Source organism: Trachemys scripta, chromosome 4 (assembly GCF_013100865.1).
Source record: "Trachemys scripta elegans isolate TJP31775 chromosome 4, CAS_Tse_1.0, whole genome shotgun sequence".
Taxonomy (NCBI): Eukaryota; Metazoa; Chordata; order Testudines; family Emydidae; genus Trachemys; species Trachemys scripta.
In genome coordinates this window covers 93,869,863-93,883,996 of record NC_048301.1, presented here as the reverse complement: position 1 = coordinate 93,883,996, position 14,134 = coordinate 93,869,863, and the positions used below count along the sequence as shown (strand labels likewise).

Below are 14,134 nucleotides of genomic sequence, written 5' to 3'. Positions count from 1 at the left end.
TACATAAGGAAGTGTTGTTTTACTCCTCATAACACAAGAACTAGGGGTCACCAAATGAAATTAATAGGCAGCAGGTTTAAAACGAACAAAAGGAAGTATTTTTTCCACACAATGCAGAGTGAATCTGTGGAACTCCTTGCCAGAAGATGTTGTGAAGGCCAAGATTATGACAGGGTTCAAAAAAGAACTAGGTAAGTTCATGGAGGATGGGTCCATCAATGGCTATTAGCCAGGATGGACAAGGATGGTGTCCCTAGCCTCTTTGTCTGAAGCTGGGAATGGGCAACAGGGGATGGATCACTTGATTACCTGTTCTGTTCATTCCCTCTGGGGCACCTGGCACTGGCCACTGTTGGGAAAACAGGATACTGGGCTTGATGGACTGACCCAATATGGCTGTTCTTAAATTCTTCTTTTCTTATAGGAATTGATGTGAGACTGATCTGATTTTTATAATTATACAAATGCTGTGCTTTTTGATAAATGGTATAATAATAATCCTTGGCAGTGCTACTGGCAGCACATCCTTAGCTCAGAATGTGCTATGCGTGAAGAAATCTGACCACTTGTATTTCAAAACAAAACAAAAAGACCCAAAAAAAACTAAACAATGCTTTGCACTTGCCTTACTTGTATGTTTGTACAGTGCACAATAATGCCCTGTCCTCTAGGCATTACTGCCTTACAAATAATAATTCAGCACCTTTTATCTGACTGTTTCAAAGCACTTACAAACACTAACTCATTAAACTTCTCAGTATCCTTGTAGAAAGATGGAAGATACGGCAGTCATGAATTTAGAGATCTATCCAAAAGCTGTTGATTGAAGTAGTTGTAATAAAAAATGAAGTTATAAGTTGTGTAGCCAGGGGTAAAAATATCATTTTATGTGATCTTATTTCAAATCCAGGTTATCTAGAGTAGGGATTATTTTAACTTGCCTGTAAAACACCCCGCACATTGTTGATGTATTATAAACCATGAGTGAATGAAGAGTACATTTACTCAGAAAATGGAGGTGTATTTTTCTATTGGGCATGAAAACTTTCCCTTCCAAGCCTGATGCATCTGTGAAGACTGCAGAGTTGTTGGAAAGATATGTAGGATTCCAACTGATGCATAAATGTTGTACACTTGTATTGGAATTTTTAGCCAAAAAATGGACATAATTTAACGAGAAATTTAAAAGCTTACTGGACGCTTTAAAAAAACAATTTCAAAGAAACTAATGCTATGATTATTCAGGTCTGTCCTCAGTCACCTCCAGGTCTGTTCTCTTGGTGTTATCTTCCTAACTGAACCTTAGAACATGCTGTCAAATGGCACAACAATTATCATTATAGCTAATGTTACAAGAGTCCTGGTGAAATCATTATTGTATGCCAACTGGTTTAGAGGAGAGAGCACAGTGTCTATGATCTGGAAGGTTGTAAGATGTATTCCAACTTCACCATTGTAGTTGACCTGGTCTGGCCTGGCCTTACTGCTTTGCATTTAAAACTGTTATCACATGTCTCTGGTACTTGTCTCCTTTGGTTTTTGTGTGTGTGTGTGTGTGTGTGTGTGTGTGTGTGTGTGTTTTTGGTTTTTAAAAGGTGTTTGTGGTGCTCAAGCCTTAGTGTGACCAGAGTATTGAATCCCCATCCCCATGTTTTTGACCTGAAGTGATGTCTTAGCTGTCTCCCTTTTGACATCCATCCCATCTGTGCATGCATACACCTTCTGTATCGTATAAAAGCCAGTAAGAGGGAATTATTGCCGCTTCTTGCATCCACAGCTTATATTGGAGTTCCAGTGAAGTATAGCATATTTAGCTTGTACGCAATCCCAGTTCCTTACATAGCATAGAACATAGCATATTGCCCAGGTGCACCACTCCCTACTACTCAGATACTGAGCACCCATGAAGGAAAATAAGAGACAGATACATGGCACATTCCAGCACCACATATATCTGCCTTTCCTTTCTATGAGGTTTCTATGGGTTCCTTTGATGCAGCTCTTTGCTGTGTATTTAGGCATGAATATATGCCATTCTATATGACTATGTTCTACAGCACACTAAAACTTTACAGGTATGTTCTCCAGTCATGATCATAACATTGCAGGTGTTTGATGAACTACACAGCGTTTTTTGTGGCCAAGGACCTACCAGTAGTCTGCTTAATGGAACATATAGAAGTAGTGAATTTAGCAGAAAAGCAGCCAGATAAGGACTTTAAGAAATTGCTTGAGATCTTTTGTCCTTATTTTGTTTGGGGGATATAAATGTTTGTTTTATTACCAATTCTCTCCTGCACTTTCATTCCATGCCTCATATGAAAAAACTGCAAAAATTATGCCCTATTTAAGATGGCAGATTTCTTTCAGTAACTCATTCTGTACGTAGAATACATATGCAAACACCCACAAAGAGTTGAGAGCAATAGGAATAAAAGATTATCCAAAGGCTTATACATCAGAGCAGAGCTATGATTTAATGAAGGCACTATTTAATGAAAAATAGTTCTTATTTTTCCATAGAACTATTTGTAACGTGGAGATGTTTCCTAGATTATTTTTGAAACACGACAGGATGGAATTCTTGATCTGGTCCTTCCTGCATTAAAACTGCTCCCATGCCTCGCTCAGACGCATCTGTGGTTACTAGGAACGGTTTGTCAAAGTCTGGGGCCCTTAGCACAGGGTCAGACATGAGTGTTGCCTTAAGCTGGTTAAAGGTCTTTTGACACTCATCAGTCCACTGAACTGCATTTGGCTGGTTCTTTCTGGTTAGGTCTGTCAGCGGGGCGGCGATTTGGCTGTAGTGGGGTACAAATCGCCTATAATATCCAGTGATTATCACTTCAAAAGTTGTTGGTTTTTTGTTTTTTTTTTTCTCTTAATTAATTGGCCTCTCAGAGTTGGTAAGACAACTCCCACCTGTTTATGCTCTGTGTGTGTGTGTGTGTGTGTGTGTGTGTGTGTGTGTATGTATGTATATATATATATAATCTCCTCAATATATGTTCCATTCTATATGCATCCGAAGAAGTGGGCTGTAGTCCACGAAAGCTTATGCTCTAATAAATTTGTTAGCCTCTAAGGTGCCACAAGTACTCCTGTTCTTCTTTTTGTGGATACAGACTAACACGGCTGCTACTCTGAAACCTTTTTTGTGTGTGTGTGTGCAAAACTTTAATAAAGCAAGGGAACTTGGAATGAAACTTGTACTTTTGATGATTTTTTTTTTTACATATTTGAATTGCTTAGTCAACTGTTTTAAAATCCTTGTTCATATTTAATATATTTTCTGTTTTTTCTTTTACTTAATTTCGTGCTCATGAAAGTATGGGATGAGTAGCACTGGCTAACCTCTACAAATTATTGGCACGTTCTCTCAGTGTGCCTCATTAACCATGGCTGGCATTTAGTTCTTTAAGATAAAGAAATGTATTGAAAACTTCTGACCATTTTATGGTTGCTAGGAGAAAGTGTGATGCAGTATTCTGATCATATTATTCTATTGCCTCATTTGTGTATGTTATGTTTATTTACATGTGTCTAACAATTGTATTTGCAACAATCTAAAATATGTATTTTAAAGAACACTTCAGGTTGTTAATGTCGTCACAGTGGAACTTGATGTTCTTTGAGTCTCCTCTGAATTCCCACTTGTGGGTTGGGGATGGTGCCCCCTGAAGTTGAATTACAGAATCTCTACCAAAGCCTTATCCACTGGAGCTGCACTAGTGTCTCCTAGAGATGTAAACTACTGACATCTTATTGTACATAAGGAAGGGTATTCCCTATCCACCTCAGTTCCTTCTCTTCTGCAACAAGGAGCGTTAGGAACCTTGCTACCTCCGCTTAGCATATATTGACTCCCTGTTTAGTTTAGCTTAGTCTAATTTTAGTTTATCTCTTGTCTGAAGAAAGAAGAGCCCTTTCCCATTTGCAGTCTTAGAATACTCAGAGCAGCCTAAGGCATTAAGCCAAGTTCTACTTGTTCATTCATTTACTGAGAATCAGACATCGTGCACTATTTGATTGGTTTGGGTGAGGCCACTCCCTTTGACAGTGAGCCAGAAGAGGAACTTTATCAGGATCTCCACACCACACCTCCTCATCTGAATAACTTTGGGTTCCTCCAGTTGGTAGGGTTCCCTATGGGGTGCCTTAGAGAGCCCTAAGAGTTCAGTTTGATATGGCTTGTCAGACTGTCTCACCGCACAAACGTGGGATCAGCATGGTCTCTGCACCTAATCCCAGTGACTTTGCTTCTGCCACCACAACTTTCACTTCTACTGGCAGTGGCACCTATGCAACCAGTAGCCTAACCTTGAACTCCAGCCTTGCTGATAAATCCACCCGTTCCAGTACCTGCTTCATTATCCTTACTGGAATTGCAGCTTCAGCTTCAGACAGGATGATGACAATGACCTCCCTATTAATGGGACATCAGCAGATGAAAACACTTAACCTTCAGTGGTTTCCCCACCAGTTCCACAAGCCACTGAACAGGATGGGGCACACACTGCAGCAGGATTGCAAGTTTGATATCTTTCAACCAAAACTGAAGGGTGGACTTTTTCTCCCTATCTGAAAGTGCCTACTCAATTCAGGTATATAGCTTGCTCACACCCTTCTCATTGCCAGTAGTCTCCTGCAGGGACAACAGATGTATCTAGTTCCAAGAGAGGATTTTTCCTTTTTCTCCTAGCACCTCATTCTGAGGGCATGAAAAAAAATCGGAGCACAAGATCTCTTACTCAGCTCCTGTGGATAAGGAAGTTCATGATTCTCCCACAAGTGGGAATGCACAGAAGTCCTTGAGGAAAGTTACTTGTTAGTAACTATTGTTTGAATCTCTTTTGTGCATTCATGCTTCCTGCCCACATTCTCTTCCATCTCAGACTTCTCTTCAGATTATGGGGCTCCATGGTACAGGAGAAAAAGCTGAGGGCATGGGGGAGGAGAGGGTAATGGCTGAATTCCTTTATACGTTGATGTTGGCCATTGACCTCACTAAGGGGTGCATTCATATAGTTCAATGGACTCTTCTTTGGTTGAGGTTCCCTGACTCAATGTCAAGGAGCGCCATATCCCACCTATAAGTGTGAATGCTCAGAGGCAACTCTCAAAGAACAGTTACCTGTAAGTGATCTTTGTTGCTCACTGTGAATGGTCATTCAACTATCTGAAGCAAATGTTATGGTCCAAAAGCAGTTTCATATTGGTGGTGGGTTTTGTTTCTTGTTCCACTCTATCCCCTTGTTTACACTGATCAGTGTATTTAGTTATAAGGATCGGACTGGAAATGATTTATTGGGAGTCTGCAAAAGCAGGAAAGAAATGGATCCTTTTGTGAGCCAGTAAGGTAAAGGATGTTGGGTTGTATAAGTGCCATTTGGAGCCATATATAACTTGACTGACTAGCCTTGGCATTACAATACCAAGCAGAATTCGCTGTCCTGGCAAGACAGAGAACTTGCTTGTTACGCACACTTCCATTCTGGGCAAAACTCATTGTTTCATGGATCCATGTTCAGCTTTTCTGGTCAACAAGGAATTTGCCCAGATTGATTCTTATAATTGAATCCCACTGTACTCCAAATGTTATATTTTACAAAAAGCAACAGTGTGTCCTATGGCACCTTTAAGACTAACAGATGTGTTGGAGCATAAGCTTTCCTGGGTGAATACACATGCATCTGATGAAGTGGGTATTCACCCACAAAAGCTTATGCTCCAATACATCTGTTAGTTTTAAAGGTGCCACAGGAGACTGTGTTGCTTTTTACAGATCCACACTAACACGGCTACCCCTCTGATATCTTACAAAGTGGCTTAAGTTGGGCAATAAAGGATGACAGAATATTTCTGCATATTTGGGGCTAGATCTTCTGGAGTGGCTGCTTTGCACTGCTCTGTAGGCATTGCCAGCTAGGAATGAATTGTCTCTCTGCAAGGGGGACCCTCCATGGCATAGAGACCCTTGAACCACTCCCCACTCTATGGCCAGCAAAGTAGAGGCAAGGACTGGCAGCAGGGCCAGGTCATGCATTTGCTATGTCAATCCTCTGCTACTTGAGGCTGTTTCTAGCCATAATAGGGCTGCTCTAGCTTGGCCAGTTCCCCTGAACTTGAGCTGCCACTAGGCTTAGGGGAGTGCAAATATGATCTTTTATACCTTTTTTGCATACACGTTCCTCCTTTTCCTCCTCTCCCCCTGCCCCCTATCAGCCACTCCATAGAATTTGCCTGTAAATACTTTTCATCAAGTTAAATTATTATGCATAAGAATAGATATTTGTATTATGAATAATAAGTCTTTTCAACCTGTTAGTGTTTTAGAATTGCAAGAAAAGCTAGTAGGAAGATGCTCTTCTAATACCTGTCTTCTTTTGTTATATTTCTTTTCTAAATACTCTGAAAGGTTGAACCATTAGAACACCATTTTAGATCGCTGAATCAAAATTTCAGATTGCAACAGCTGGCAAAGATTGGATCTCCAGTACATTTAAAAATAAAAATATAAAATATGCAGGAATAGTCTATTTATCTGTTACAGGTAGTCATGCTTGGTGTGCTGGGTGATTTGGGAGTTTCTGTGTTGGTATTAATGCACTGTGTTATAGGGAAATTGAGATTGGTGGTTTGGACGGTATAGGTATGTTGGTTTTGGATATGTTTTTTGCTATTGTAATCTGTAAATCCCTTTCCTTGGACAATAGGATGATGAAAACAATAACCCGTCTTCACAAGGCCATGATGTTAATAGAATACTTTACAAGCAATTCTTGGATTTGGAATACTGAGAATGTCAATATGCTAATGAACCAACTAAGCCCTGAAGACAAAAAGGCAAGTAATCTTTGTGTAATACACTTCTTATCAGTCATTTAAGGATTTAAAAGAAGTGAATCTATTTACTTAAGACTGGGTAATGGAAGTTTAATTAAAATAAGTAATGCTTCTTTGTGATCCAGTTGGGCCACCTATTTAAAAAACAAAAACAAAACAAAAAACTGGTAGTTTAACTATAACTGTCTGATTTTTGTGTACACCATGTATAAGGTAGGTGAAATGGTCTTTGAAAACACACACCTATCATAAATTTTTTGCCCCAGTGTGGTAAGGTGTAATATGGATAAAGCAGTTTTTAAATTATTAGGCATCAGCATAACTTGATTTTTTTTTTTTTTTTTTTGAAATAACTATGCTCTTTTCAGATGAGGGGAAAGGAGCTATGCTTGCTGAAATAATTTATGAAAATAGCTTCCCCCCATTTTGATAGTAAAAAAATGGCTCCATACTGTGGTCTGTGAGAAGTAGGACCATGCGTGGTTATTGTGATGCTGGCAGACCAGATACCAGCTCTTGCCAGGACTTGAGGCTTCAGCTAAACACTGACAAATTCCTGATGGGAAAAACAATCTAGTTCCCCTATGTGTTAGCATGGTTAAGATTGTTATAAATCCAGTACCCATGTGTGTTGTGTTTGTTTAGACTTTATGAAATGCTTGTAGGATGCTGCATGTATTGATCTCACTTATCTCTGTAGCCCATGGTATAAACTTATATTGAGTGTTTGCATTGTAAACCTCTGTAATTGTGTGGCTCACCAAACCATAGAAGAAGCATTGATTAAGGTAAAGTGCTTGTCCTGTAGACAGGATGGACTGCGGGGGGGCGGCCTGCCAGTCACTGTGAGGGCGGTAGGCAGGTGGCTTTTAGCAGCATGCCTGTGGGAAGTCTGCCGGTCCCGCGGTTTCAGTGGCAATTCGGCGGCGGGGACGCCGATGGCATGGCACCAGCGGACCTCCCGCAGCCATGCCGCCGAATCCGCGTGACCAGCGGACCGCCCGCAGGTGCGTCACCAAAAGCCACCTGCCTGCCGTGTTTGGGGCGGCAAAAAACATAGAGCCGCCACTGCGGGCAAAGATTCCTAAACATAAGCAAGAGATCCCCATGCTGCTTGGTATTGGTTAGCTCTAAAAGACATTCAGTGCTGACAGATTGCTACAACTTTCAGCATTTGGAATCATAGACTGTATATGTCTATACTCATTTCTGTATATGTTTGTTTGCTTTAACCTGTAAATATCACGCTCATTTCTTTTTCCTAGTTAACAAATCCATAGTTAGTTTACTGTAGGATTGGCTACAAGCATTGGCTTTGGTGTGGGGTCTGAGATACAAATTGACCTGGAGTAAATGACTGGTCTGTTGGGACTGGGAGATACCTGAATCTTTTGTGATCTGTGGTGTATTGCAACCAACTGTCACTAAGTCCAGCATGTCTGGGTGGCAAGATAGACTGGAATGCCCAAGGGGACTGTCTGTGACGCCCTGATAAGACTGTTATAGTGCTTTAGGAGGTCACATTTGTTACTGGGTTGGTGAATTCTAATTACAGAACATACCACCAGTTTGGGGTGTCTGCCCTGCTTTTTAACACTCACCCTGAGGTTGGCACGCATAGTCATGAGTCACTCCAGATGGTGTTACAATTGGTGTCAATTGGGCTTCTAGATCATAAGGCCAGTGCTGTTAAGTTTAAATTTAAACTTTTGAGAGTTTTTTAAGGCTTAACGATTAGTCACAATTAGTAAATCAGTCATATCATGGTCTTGACACAAAAGGCTTTGGAAAGTTATGTAAAAATAAGGGAATAGCCCATTAAAAGCCTCAGATTAGGAATTGAGAGCTTTGCTCATAAGCTTTGACCAGGGGTCCAAGGGCCCTGCTTCCTCAGACGCTGCAGGGGAACAGGCCCAGTTGCAGTACCTGGCCACATTTTGAGAAACTGTATAGTATGCACCCTACAATCCACACCTACAACCCCACTGGGAGTGCCACTATCATTGCCCCATGGCAACAATAGAGCAGGTGAATGGCCCAGTGAACTATATTAGGACTGAATCTTGGGAAGCTAATGAAGAGTTTATTAAGGATACTAAAGTAAATGGCATAGATTGTAAGGGCTGGAGGGACACAGCGTCCCAATTTCTTTGGTTAAGGAAAGTTTTTGGTAAGGGAAGAAGAAACTCCCTGATGAGAGTTTAAATATATTGGTTTTGGCTGAGTTCTCTGTACCCGTGTCTCTGGCTAAGATCTACCTTGAACAGGAGGATTTTAAAGGTGAGGTCATTGTAGGCATCAGGAATTTGCTTCCTAACTGTATTTTAATAAGTGATACATTTTAGCCATGTCTAAGCAGGCTAATGTTCAAGCCTGCAGCCAGAAAGAGTGTGACTCTAATTCATCTGCTTTGTCTGTGGACAGGAGGGAGGGCAGCAGGGCAGGCTGGGGGAATACCCTCAGTCCTTTGCTGAGAGTACCAGTTTGTCTTCAGAGGAGAAATTGGGAAAATTCCACCGCTTTGCCAGAATCTGCTCTGAACTTAAATGAGATTCAGAAGGAGTTTATGCAGGCACAACAAGCTGATCCTTCTCTGGATCAAGAATGTTGCAGCTCAGAATAATACCCAAGCTGGGGAAGGAAAGGGTGCATTTGTATCTAGAAGGTTTGTTATATAGAGTGGCTCCCATAGGGAAGAAGAGGCTTTATGTTGAGGTTTGCGAACAGGTGATAGTACCGGAGAAATACAGAGGAGTTGCTGCAGTTAACCTATGATTGCCCAATCCAGAAGCGGGAGATTAGCCCTTTTGAAGCATCACAGACAGATATTTTCCAACCAGCCAGGTTTAACGGACAAGATTGTCCATTCCATTGAAAATCAGGGGTATGCCCTTCTCCTAGCAAAGCATATCATGCTAACAGAGACATGCAGAAGGAAATTCAGGAGGAAGTGGAAAGCATGCTGGATATGGGGGTGATTACTAAATCAAAAAGCCCCTTGGCATCATCTCCTATTGTGATGGTACTTAAAAAGGATAAAAACCTTGAAGTTGTGTGTGGACTTTAGGAGGAGGTTAAATGCTATTACCCAACCTGATATATATCATACAACCTGACTAGAGGACCTGTTGGACCTATTGGGGAGTGCAAAATTAATAAGCACTCTGGACTTCTCTCAATTGGCAAATTCCCTTGTATGCTGATGCCCAAGAAAAATTTGCTTTTATAGAAGAATCTGGCCTATAGGCGTGTAAAATTATGCCTTTTGGATTAATTTAATGAAGGAGCCACTTTCTAGAGGTTTGTCAATGATGTGTCCTAGTGATTGCAGACCTTTGCAAGGGCCTGAATAAATGACTTGGCTCAATACTTTCTTGTTCAGTCTAGTCCAAACAAATAAAAAAAAACTAAATTTGAGTCTAAGAACTATTTTCTAACATGGATTAAAATAAGTGATGTGGGTGAATGCCTTAGCTGAGCTTTAATATAGTTATCAGACAAAAAATAAATCCACATCCACATTATTTAGGGGAAACCATGCTGAAATCTTCTAGCAACAATAATATTTAAAACAGTCTTGCTTCTAAGGACAGAGCCTGGAAAAAGATCAGGAGTCACTCTTCTATTACAATCCCAGTCTTTTTCCAAAACAAGAAAATGTTTGAGAAGCATCTCAGCAATCTTTGAGACCACAGATATATGCTTGTTTACTCATTTCGTACAAAGTACATAAGTCCAGGAACAAAGAGAACAAGCTCCAGGTTTTTTATCAGCCCTGGGTTGATCTCTTTCAAGGACTGCTTTATATAGCAGTAATAAGGCTCTTGGACCAAAATTCAGAAAGTGCAGTTAAAACGAAATAACTTCAATTGCTCTGTGTCTCTTCTGACACAGTTGTCTTTGTTTAGTATGTGTCTGGGCCTTTTTGTTCTCACTAATGTGATTACATACACTCAGACTGCAGCAGAAGAAGCCAAACATGGCAACTGGTTCTTTCTCTAGAAGTAAAGTTTTGGCATAACCTAACCCCAGTCTTCAGCACTGATTGGGGGGGGGGGGGGGAAATTATGCAAAATTTCTTGTCTTCTTCCTGAGTTACCAAGTGGTCTTCAGATAGTGTGAAAGATGTTGCTAAAGCAGGAATATATGGTTCTTTTACCTGTTGAATGTCTTCTACCACAAGGATACATTTGTGGAGTACATGTATCTTAAGTACGTAATCTAGCACTTTGTAAACTTGGTAAGATGCACTCTGAAAAAGCGCATCTACGATGGAGAGGGGGAAAACGTAATTATAATAAACTCACTATAAAGAGTGCAAATTATCTGAGGAACTCCAAACACTTTTTTATTAAATGGTAACTAAGCCTCATTTATCATGAACAGAAGTAGCGTTACTTTATATTGATTGGTGCTGAGCACCTACAACTCCCCTTGGGCTGGTCTTTACTAGATGATTTCATCATGTTTAAATGGTATTATGAAGAGCTGAGTTAGCAGACATGATGCTTAAAACCTGTTTGTCCTGGTCAGTTGTGGCCAGCATTGTGGATGCTAATACTGTTCTTCACTCGAAGACCATCCCATTTGAACAAGCCCATTGAAAGTCCTCAGAAGATACTGTTCCTCAGAATCTTATAGGTTTATATCCACATATATACACACCCACACCCACCCACCCCTAGATGGAAGCACTTTCATTGGTCAAAAATGTTTTATTTTGGTTTGGAGGCTTTGAACTGATTTCCTTCCCCATTTCTTTTTTCAACTAAAAATTGAGCTCTCTGTTCTTCTATTCCTTCCTCCTCCTTTGATGGGATGTGTGTGCATGCATGCTCGTTCTGGATGAAGGTGGATTAGAGCATGTGTATGCAATCATAAATGAATGGTGAGGTGCAAAATCTGAAAGTTAATTAAAACTATTAGTAAAGAGCAAGATAAATATGCAGTGGGTAAAGCAGTGTAAAATAAAAACAGTATTACATTGATTAACATTGATGTTATATAAAATATCCTGTGAATATTGAGTGACACTAAATGAAAGTAACCTAGACAAAGCAAATGATAAGGAATCATGTTCCCAAAACCTATTAAAAGTTAAAATCATCCCAAAACTCAGGGTAAAATGTCTGAAATAACTAGCAAAACCTAGTGCAGCTACTTCTCTTCCATTAAACTAGAGATGTGGTGGTGTTTTGATTTTAAGTTAGAAGGCTGTGCAAATTTTAATGGGAGAGTGGACACAGTGCACTTTGATCAAAAAGTATGAACAGAACAGCCAATTGGTATCTGTGTGTTCAAACTTAATCCCAGATCATCTTCCTTAACTAAGCAATTCTGGATTGCTAGTCTCTTGTTCTGACCTTCAAGGGGAATAGGAATATACTTTGGATTGTTGCAAAGCCACCAAATAACCTTTGCCTATAAAGAAGTTTCCTAAAATTGAAGAATGTGCCCAAAGTAATTTTTGAACAAATTGAAAGTTAAATAATGGACTTTCTTTCTTGATGTGAAATGAAAATGTCATCTTAAACATTTTAAATCATAACTTTTAATTTTGAGAGCTTTCAAACATAATTCATATTGGCACTAGAAAGTTTTTTCTAGATTGTTTGACAGTACATTTGCATTTTATAGGTATGTCTTGAAATGTATGTTCATCTTAATATTTTTAATATTGAGTTAAGATAAATTGTTGGGAGGAGGAGAGAGGAGTCTGTCTCCTCAGTTCTAGGGGTTTATTTTTCCTGATATTTTTCCAGTGATCCAAGTGAACTGTGAAGCTGCTTATTTTGTGAATTGGCAGCATGGATGCTAAGGAGTTAGCATATGTAATATCAACTTTATGAATCTGGATAAATTACCAAGGACATTTTTCCAGCTTACAGAACTGTTTACTTGACTTTTGCCCTTGTCATGATCTCTCTAGTTCTGTTATCGGAAATCTGTAGTATTTGTAAGGTTAAAACCTCTAGAAAATTGTAGTGTTTTATGAGACTTGCCATGACTGCCATCACAAACTATTTTGATATTACGGAATCCAGAAATCCACACTGAAAAATTAAGTTCCTAAAGCTACCAGAGTGATGATGAAACTCCTAGGTGGTAACCACATAGAATACATACAGAATGTAAAGTTCTACAAGTCAAGTGTTTTAAAAGAACTGCATAGGTGACATAGAAAATGGCTGAAGGACTAAAATAACAAAATCTTAGACCATTCAATCTATTGCGGCATTAAATAATACTAAAGAATAACGTAAATGCCATCAATTTGAACACATCACAATGGAAATCAATAGTATAAATGCCTAGGCCTCCTTAGACAGTTTGTCTACACTCGGGCTCACTGTTGGGTAGGTGTGCAGGGTCCTAGAGCCCAGGCTGCAGCCTGAACGCCTGCATCACAGTTAAACAACCTGTTAGCTTGAGCCCCGTGAGCCCAAGTCAGCTGGCATGGGCAGCCAGGGGTTTTTAATTGCAATATAGACATACCCACAAACCCCGTAACACCAAGCAAACTAGCAAAGCAACACACTTCTAAGAAATTTTCCAGATGGGAAAAATGAGTCACTGAGTCATTAGCGGTCTTGCTGAAGGTCACACATTAAGCGTGTGGTAGAGCCAGAAAATAAAATCTAGATCTTTGGATTTTGGGTTTTTTTGGGAAAGCACAGGACACAATTATTTCCTTGCAGACATTTTGTGATGGAGATATCTGACCGTGACATGTCAGTTTTTGTTCTTGTGTTATGAGACTGAAGTGTAAAGTTAATGATTTTTTTCTCTTAAGTTTTAACCATTAGGTTCTCTTTTTATGTAGGTGTTTAATTTTGATGTTCGACAGTTACACTGGGCAGAATACATGGAGAACTACTGTATGGGAACTAAGAAATATGTATTGAATGAGGAAATGTCTGGTCTCCCTGCGGCTAGGAAACACTTGAAGAAGTAGGTTTGCATTTCAGTTCTTTCTTCATATATTACCCTTTCTGCATATTGTTTTTTCTTTCCTTGTCTACTGCTGTCCCTTCTTGTACTATGGCTTAATCATGCTTTATTAATATAATTCTAATAGAGTAATCTATTCCCCCTCTGACTGACAAAGTGATCAATCCATTCTTATCAGAGTTCGTTGTAATGCTTTGGAAGACTGGTTCTGTGTGGAAATGAAAGGGTCTGTCTTGTATTCCCTCACTTCGGAGTAGAGGAGCCACTTTCTGAACTGGTTCTGCTGTCTGCTGAGTCCTTCTGTTTTAGCTCCTCTGTTCTCCCACCTCACCCCCCT

General features: G+C 39.9%; 1 protein-coding gene across 3 annotated transcripts in view; it reads left to right on the top strand.

Annotated features, from left to right (window-relative positions):
* The window catches only part of FAR1 (fatty acyl-CoA reductase 1), a 79,879-nt gene that overhangs the window by 60,450 nt on the left and 5,295 nt on the right, over positions 1-14,134 (top strand). For all 3 annotated transcript variants that reach the window (XM_034769961.1, XM_034769962.1, XM_034769963.1), the window contains exons 10-11: positions 6,717-6,846; positions 13,670-13,797. In XM_034769961.1, coding sequence (XP_034625852.1) covers positions 6,717-6,846; positions 13,670-13,797 — 258 coding nt within the window. The remainder of the gene's footprint in view (positions 1-6,716; positions 6,847-13,669; positions 13,798-14,134) is intronic.